Source organism: Montipora capricornis, chromosome 6 (assembly GCF_036669925.1).
Source record: "Montipora capricornis isolate CH-2021 chromosome 6, ASM3666992v2, whole genome shotgun sequence".
NCBI lineage: Eukaryota > Metazoa > Cnidaria > Anthozoa > Scleractinia > Acroporidae > Montipora > Montipora capricornis.
In genome coordinates, this window is record NC_090888.1 from 20305643 (window position 1) to 20314746 (window position 9104).

The 9104-nt window shown below is 39.6% G+C and overlaps 1 protein-coding gene across 1 annotated transcript in view; it reads left to right on the plus strand.

Annotated features, from left to right (window-relative positions):
- Positions 1-512, plus strand: part of LOC138053343 (uncharacterized) — a 648-nt gene extending 136 nt beyond the window's left edge. Inside the window, exon 1 of the mRNA XM_068899992.1 lies at positions 1-512. This exon is cut by the window's left edge and continues 136 nt beyond it. Within this exon, the coding sequence (XP_068756093.1) occupies positions 1-512 (512 nt within the window).
- The last annotated feature ends 8592 nt before the right edge of the window (positions 513-9104 follow it).

Here is a 9104-nt window from a genome sequence, read left to right on the forward strand (position 1 = left end):
TAAAAACCAGTGGGAATCGTAGTTACGGGAACGCTACCGTCGGCGAGAAAGCAGTCGAGTTTCAACGATACGCTTCGAACGCCAATTTTACCATCAACTTGCTCCACTCAGTACGTGGGGTAGACTATTATAATATTCTTGACGGCCCGTCGAATGGATTTCAGTTGCTTTACTTTTTTGAAGATGCTGTTGAAATTCAACGCTCTGATGGAAGTGTTCTTCTTGAGCGTGGCGATTGCGTCGTGATGGACAATTGTGGCTTTCACCATGGTCTGTTTGTTGAGCCTGTTCTAAGAGAACTGTTGAATGACTATGGCGTCCAGCTTATTTACCAGCCACCTTACTCACCACATCTAAATACGTGTGAATATTGTTTTCACCAAATAAAGGAATTCTTGCGGAGATGTCAAATGTTAGCGATAGAAGAGACCGAAATTGCCATAGCCGAGGGTGTTTCGTTGATATCACCAGCTAATTCAAATAACTATTTTCGCAATTGCGGCTACATATAACAACAAAAGCAATCTTTCGTGTCTTGTAAAGCTGTTGAGCTTTTGCCTCTAGTTTATCAGTAAATTCGACAACTTTCCACTCCGCAATTGCGTGATGAAACTTTTTATGGAGGCGTGTCTGTCAATCAAATTCGCGTACCCTGATTGGCTAACTTGTAAAGAATGTTTGTTGGGTGGCCACGGTAAGGCGCGTCGCACTATAAATAGTGAGAAATACAAGACTTTATCCGGTAGTTGTTCAGATCATGATATTGATGTCAAGTAAATATTCAAATTTCTGTATTTTATGCCTTGTTGCGCTCCTTCGGATTACTTTTTTTATATGTTTATGTGACGATAGCAAAATTACATCGATCTAGCAAAATTAAATTTATGTGCGGGCAAAGTTTGACGAGAAAGCGTGCAGATCTTCAATTGACATATGTAACTCAAAGTCACTATAGTTTAATTTTTTTACGGAAAAGTCATTCTACCGTGGAAATAACGTTGTTGCCGAAATTGTGTCAATTTAAAAGACCTTGTTTCCACGAATTTGCAAAAGGCAACTGATCGATCTACGCATAAAACTTTCTTTATAAAATTTGCATTGAATAATTAATCGCATTGTGACAAAAAAAAAGAAAAATGAAAATCGAAAGACGAAATGCCGACGACAGCGACGAAGGCAAAAAGGAAAGGAGGGAAAAGAAAAAAAAAATCAGAAGGTCACCTCTGCATTCTCATCCTTACGCTAGTATCCAACAGTACCAGTACTTGCATAAAAGGATCCGTTTGGAAAGATTAAATATATGTCAAGAGTGGTTTCTTTCGTTGGGAAATCTTGAAAAAGATATAGAGTTTTCCAATGTTTCAGAAGCAGTTGAATCATACAGTTATCAAATTTGATCTTTACAAGGAAGATGCCTTCGAAGCATGTTTTGATGCCAATATCAAAGTTCAATTGAGGTCTCCTGAAATCCAGATCTCCCGAACCAACCCACCTGTGAAGATTCCCGTCGACGTTGCAAGCGTGTATCTGTCATATTGCTACAGTCGTAACGTAATCAAAGTGTTTTGCCCTCATGAAAAGTCCAAGGAAACCATGTCGTTTCGATAGTACGAGTTGTACGTTCGCTTCATTTTGCTCAGTATTCCTCTGGCGCTGTGTGAGATGAAAACGCTTCAATATTTTTTGAAACTCATGTGATGATTCCTGCTAAATGTAAAACATATACAAGGATTGATAGCACTGTTTGACACCAGAAGGACGTTGTCCGTAACCCAGAAGATGAAATAGCCTTACGGTAGACTAACATCAAACGCTATTAATATGGCACGGATACTCCGGGGCACCCAACACAGAATAAAGGCAATCACGATAGCGATTGACATCTTCAGCACGTTCTTCTTTCTTCTCATTCGCTCGTTCTGAGCCTGGAGCGAAGTCTTCCCTGGTGTCATCTGTAAATGAAGCTTGCAAATAATGATGGAATAAAGAACCGTTATCAAGACAACCGGGAAGTAAAATAACACAGCAAATGTTGCCAGCAAGTAGTTTCCATGAAAAGATGATTCTCCAAACATCTGGTTCCAATGCAGCTCACATGCAATTTTTTCAGGATGTTCACTGAGTTTCCAGGCAAGACATTTGGGCAAATTTATCGCTATAGCCACTATCCATGCCACAATAATAAAGACCAAGCATCGGCTTAAATTGATGATTGGTGAACGCAAGGGGAAAACAACAGCTTCAAATCGCTCGACTGAGATTGGAACCAGGCTCTGAATAGAGACTGCAACAGAGAAGCTTGGTAGTAGTTCTTTTATTTTACACATTGTATCGCCCGAGCTCCCGCGAAAGATCCATGAGCTGGGCTTGAACGCTAGCATTATTGCAATGCCCACGGATATCAGAAAGAGAAGGTCTGACATGGCCATGTTGACAATGAAAAAATTGATCGGCTTCCTTATGGTCTTTATCTTGTATACTATTAATCCAACACTGCCATTTCCAACTGCTGAAACAACGAAGATAAAACAATACGACGAGATCACTCCGATTCGCGCTGTTGTATCAGTCAATGGATAGGGGCAGGTTGAGGGGTTGTTTGCCTTGTTCATGCCTTTAGACGACCTTCGATACGCAGGCTGTTTTCGTTATAAAGTTAAATGCAAACGCTATTTTTTCCCTTAATTATTTCCCTTCATTCGAGTCAGCGACTCATTCTGTCCATGGTTTTTAGTGCTAGTTTTTGTCCAGAGCTGTGGTTTGTTTCTTGTCTTTTTCGTTTCTTGACTCGGCACGAGGGGGTCGGGTAGGGGTCCGGCGTTGGACTAGAAACTCCCTTGCTCGGTTGCTGAAGATTCGCAGCCATTTACGAGCCTAATGGTGTCGCAGTCAGCTTGTCTTTAACCTTGGGATTTTTGGACTTGCATCGTGGAACTGGTGTTTCATATTCCATGGGATTTCTTTAGTTTTTTCCATATATTTTTTAAGAGCGAAGATTTTAGTGTAAAGATTTTTCATCTTTATTATTCCCATTTTTAAGAACGAATAATTTTCATGGTCAAATATTTATTAATCCCTCGTACGGGATTTAATATTTCGTACCTGTACTATCTGACTGTTTCTGAGATTATATTTTTAATTTCACACAGAGTTTGTTTCATTTGTTAACCTTATTTTGGGGTTGAGAGTTTGCTTTGTGAACATCTCCCCCTCATTTTACAGACTAACCATAACTTTTGTCTATGATTTTCCCTCAACTCACCATCCACACACACACTATTCCCCATAACTACCTACTGATTAATGAATGTTTTAATTAGTAGAGAGAAACCCCTTCTTGTAAGGCGGATTCTTCTAAAAACAACAACTAACACAGCCACAAAGGTTACTAGGTTATCTGCTGCATCATATATTCATATTAAACAAAAAGCCTTCGATACGCAGGCTGTTTTCGTTAAACTTAAATGCACACGCTATTTTTTCCCTTGATTATTTCCCTTCATTCGAGTCAGCGACGTTACCCGCGAGACAACACATGGCCTTCGGCGACAGACTGTGGCCTTAACGGATATTTAAAACGGAGCTTACTTTGTATCTGCGACTTGAAAATGACAAAAAAGTAATAATAATCTTATCTGTTTCCTGAAGGAATTGCCAACCAAATTAAAAGCTGTTTGAAACGGATTCTTCCTTTATTTTTATTGGGTAAATGGCGCGCCAACTCCTTCAAAGACTAGACTTCAACTAAAACATCATACTGGTCTTCTTGAGGTTTTAAAAATATCTAGCTATCGTGTTTAGACTCAAACAACTTTCTGTCAACCAGACACCTTTGTGGTAAACCAGAAGACTAAAAAGCACCTTTTCTTCTTTTTTTTTTAAGTAGACAAAAATCACTTATTTCTCTTTTTAAGGGTGATTTGAATATTGATAAAATTGAAACAACTCGAATTTCATTTTGAAATTTGAAGACTGCCAGATGAATGAAAACTACATTAAACAACCAGCTCTTCTTCTATTGTATTTTGCTTTAGGTGACGGTGTCTAGCTATGTTTGCTGGTTCTGGTATGGTATCGGGACAAGTTCTCGGGTGGCATGGCTGACGCCATTTTTCAAACTTTTAAATGAGAGGTACTGAGACCAACACTATCTGGCAACCCTATAGGGGGGCTCTCCCTCAGTTACCAAACTGCGAATGCGGCTAAAAAACAGAACAAAAATGGTCTCAGGCTTGTCACTATATACCGATTATGCTAGCAATGCTACTTTTTCAAAATAAGCGAGAATTATGCTTGTTTCCTCAAATTATGCCAAACGTTATGCTAGTACAATCTATAAAAGCCTAATTGACTGAGTTTTCACAACCTAAGCGGAAGTCATCTTCAGAGTGACTGACTTTGAACGTGACTTCCGCTCTTGCCGACGAAACGCAAGCCAATGTCATCTCAAACAGTCTTTTTCAAGACTACACTCACTCGGACGATCGAACTTCACTTGAGGCCTGTTTACATGGAAGTGGGGTAACCCACCTGTCCATATAAAGTCTTATTTTTCCAGCCTCTCATTTACATGATAGGTAAGGTAACCCACCCAAGTGGGTTGCCCTTTTTACCAGACCGGGTAACCCACCCAACCGGGTCACATTTTGCCGTGTAAAAACTTGAAGGTAGGGTAATCTGCCAACCCAGGGTCGGCTCCTCGATAAATGTCACCCAGAACCCAGAGGTGTTAAGATTGTATGTAACGGAGAGCTATTTTTAACCCCAACTAGGCGGTTACCCCACCTACCCGGATTACCCCATCTCCATGTAAAGAGGCCCTTAAATATGATAGATGTAAACGTACCTTAATTTTCGTACAGAACAATAAAATAAAAAAGGGGAGCTAAGTTTAGATAGATAGATAGATAGATAGATAGATAGATAGATCGATCGATCGATCGATCGAAACTATCAATATCCGGTCAACATCCGGAATTTCCGGGAAATCCACCAAAACAAAAAGAATGATGCCAAATGCGCATGGTCAACATGCATGAGGTTAAACATCGGATTTTATGGATTTGGCGGATTTCACGGAAATAAGGCTTGAATAAAACTCCTATATATATGAACTCCTTATTATTATTATCATTGTTATTACTATTATTAATATTATTATTATTACTATTATTATTATTTATACATCCGTTAAATCCGCCTTTTCCATTTGCAATGTAGAAGTTTTATTGGAAGTGTAAGTACCATTTCCGTGAAATCCAGAATTTCCACCTTTGATTTTTCACATGATATCTCATTTTATAATCTAGTCAGGATGAGGTCCGTATGTGAAAGTGGATTTTTCGGATTTTCTAGAATAGATCACAAAACACGCACTGTCCCTTCAAGTATTTCAAACAAAAAGCAAGAACACGTAATTTTTTAAGTGGTGATTTTCTGAAGTAAGAAATTTGGAAAAGAATACAACTTTTTACCTAAATATTTTGCAGGTAGAGAGAAAAAAATCATAAACTTAACCGAAAAACTGTCCTCAGACTTTATCAGCAGTTACATTGACTAAAGTGACCGACAGCGCTTACACCTAATTTGGTTTATTTCAAATCGTTTCTTGCATGTTCTTACTACCTGTCCATTAACAGTAACGATACGCAAATCGCAATGTTTATTTTTCCACTTGTGTGTGGCAAATATCCCTATAATGACACATACGTTGTATTCAGAAATGCACATGTACCTCAAAAATGGGTAAGTATCCTTCAAAAGGACAAAGGCATTGTTTCCACTACAAATTTTGGAAAAATTCAAAGATCCTTTACAAAAGCTTCAATTAACGTTGACGAAATCATTTCCGATTTTCTTCATTTGCAATTTTAATAACCTTAAAGCCTGGTTCCCACTTGTGCGATAAGCAGCAGCATGAGTGTTATGCACCAACGTTCACATAGTGAAACAAGCGGAGGAAATTGTCGCATAAGCAAACGTAGTATATAGTAAGATTCAAGATGGTGTGCGAATCGTCATCCTTGTGCTTTTGCGTAACTCACGCCACTTGTGAAAAGAGCACAAGCACAAGAAAAGGAAATTGTGCTTAAGATTGATTTTATGCTTATTTTACGACCATTCCCACACGATTTTTCTTAAGCTTATGCTTGTGCTCGTGCTTATCGCACAAGTGGGAACCAGGCTTAACTATCCGTCGATTGGGTTGATCAAAATTCCTAACAATTTGAAATTTATTTCGACTACATTTAAATTGTCAACCAGCTGAGTAGTTTTCTGAGAAGATAAAGCAACCGCAGAATACCTGACCACTATTGTCGTCTTGCTGCGGTGTCGTTTGTAATTAAATCTAACGATCGAGACAGATAACATTAACAATGTCTGGTGTTTACAGACAAATATACATTGAAATGGCCTGGCTATGGCATTATGAAGTTTAGCACCATAATTATGTCTTAAAAGCGCTAGCCTACTAAAGTTCGTCATAATGCTGACCAACATTTTCAAATTTAAAGAAATGTACAGCCCATACCTTGAGCGGATGTGTTTTAGTTTAACAACGTATCCAGGCTCGGTACCATGTTGGGAGAGAATTGGAGATACAACGTGCGCACCTCTCCATTATCTTCCTTTGAGAAGCACCAATTCCTTCGAGATGCCGTTTTTTCCATCATTTGTGCGTCTTTTCTCGATGATGTCGAAAGGTGGGTACGGTTAGTAGCTGCGAAAAACCACTAGGACTAATTATGGGATACGTTGATACGTGTATCGAATGAATGGCATCAAAATCCCATCACTCTCATTGGTCACTGTTTTGCAAAGTGTTGTATGAACAATGACTACTGAAATCTAACACTTCGGACGGTTATTTTCTCAAACTTTGTTGTTCTTTCGAAACGAACAGGGAAGAACAGAACGATGGATGATTCCTTAGTTGCAGAAGAGCCTTTTTCGCCATAGTTCATTTCAAGTGTTCGTGAAGAGCTCTTGATGTCTGCATCAATGTATGACGAATTTTTTGAAAGTGAAGAGACTATGAGCATAGAATCAGTCACTGATGAAATGTTTAAATGTGAGCCGACGTTTTACAAGCACTCCTGCTAAAAGGAAGAGAAATCAAAAGCGTCTGAACACGAATCACCAGATTCTTCAATGGGTGAAGAACCACCCTGGCTCGCGCACAGTGCTTCGATAGAGCAACAAGGCCATTACATTTAAAATCCACCCCGCTTCCCCCCCCCCCCCCGCCCCCCCACCCCTGTTGACGAGATTGTTGGAAGGAGATCAAAGTGCGTAGGAGATCAAAGTGCCGACACATTCCCCCTTCAGAAAACGTTGACGCGGACGCTTGTTCAACGTCTAACGTTCGTAATGGGCCGCTATTTAGCACACAGCCGGTAGAGGATTGGGAGGAAGGGCGGGGAAAGGGGCGGAGAGGCGAAAAAAAAAAAGCCCGCCAGTAAGGCCTGTTGAATTGACAAACACTTCTTAATTAGTTGCGCTTGATCGATTTTCTATAAATTCACAAAGAGCCAATAAAAACCGAGATCGTCTTTTACCGGTAATTACAAAGTTACTTTCGACAGAGATTTGCGAATGCAATTATATGTCCGAAATACGTCCAAGTGATGGTGATTCATGGAAAGCAACGGTGCCGCTTTGCTTGGCTTTCTTTGTTGTTGACCTCTTGAAGAGACTCGTTATTAAAAGTTCACAAATAAGAAACATAAAGAACATTTCGCATTTACAAAAATCCTCAGAGTTCGGCCAAAATCCGGGTTCTCCGAATAATTAAACAAAGTAATGAAAAACAAACAAACCTTTGACTAGTCCATGTCTCAACAGTGTGAGATTCGTCAACAATACGCGCAATAAGATTTTGGTGCAAAGAAGTGTTGCTGTTTATCATGTGATTGAGGAAAATGTTATAACTTTTCTAGAATTTGCTAAGGAGTTAAGCAAAGAGCAGTTGACATTTGCTGCTCTCTACGTCTTATAAACTGGCGTCCGAAAGCGATATTAGCAGTTAAACCCATTGAAGCATCTTCGAATGTCTGGTCTTGCACACTATTTTCTAGCGGGCAAACAACTATCATACATGCGGGTTTGTTCGACATGATTTTCTCACTCTAACAAACAACTGGAAGATAAGAGTCTTTCCAAAGCCTGTTGGAAGAACTGCCAATAAATCTGTTCTGAGAATCAGGGTTAATATGGCTTCTTTCTGTTCTGATCGCAATTGAAGCGATATTCCCAGGCTAGAGAGATCCGAATAGTGGTCAATGGTTAAATCCAAGCTTCGCAACTCCGCCACATCCTCATTTGCGTTGTAGTTCTGCCACGAAAGAACCGGAAGAAAAATATGCTTTTGATTGACAGGAGATGATCACCGCACCAATCAGAGCCCCCGCCCAAAATTTGAACAGGTCTTCTAAACGAACAGTTAGTGCGTGCAGGCGTATTTCTCTCCTCTTCTCCCACTACCATTTCGTACAGTCCTCCTCTCATTGAGTGCAATTTTTTGACTGGCCTCAGGCCTCTGTTAGTCTTGCTATCCAAGATGTCGGCCAAAACAAAAAAGCCCAAATACCAAAACAACTTTATGCCTGCTTTGCAGGCTATAACTTCTCCTAATTTAAAGACAAAGCGTTTTTCTTAATATTTGACGAGGGCAGGTTCAAAAGTCATACAGATCAATACGGATCGTTCATCACATCACCTCGGATCGAGCGAAAAACGGTTTTAGGCTAAAACTGTTCGGCGTTAGCGCCGATTTCACTAAGGTTAGTTGGCTACAGATGTAGGGTAATCGATTCTCGAGGTCTTCTCGTTTTTGTTACGTGGATCCGAAGTGAACGACTTTTGTTCCTGCCTGTTTGTTCCTGTCTGTTTGAAAATGATGGTAGTCTTTGCAAGAACAAATGATTTATAGTTGGACTTGGCAGAAAAGTCGACAAATTCTTTGATGTGCAATAACTGCAAAAGTTTTAACCAGCCTTTATCCTTGCCATGGACAAAATCCTACCTTTTCAGTATTAATTTTAAAAATGATTAGTATTTTGTGCAATAAATAAAAGGAGAATTTTAACTTCTTACTAACCGAG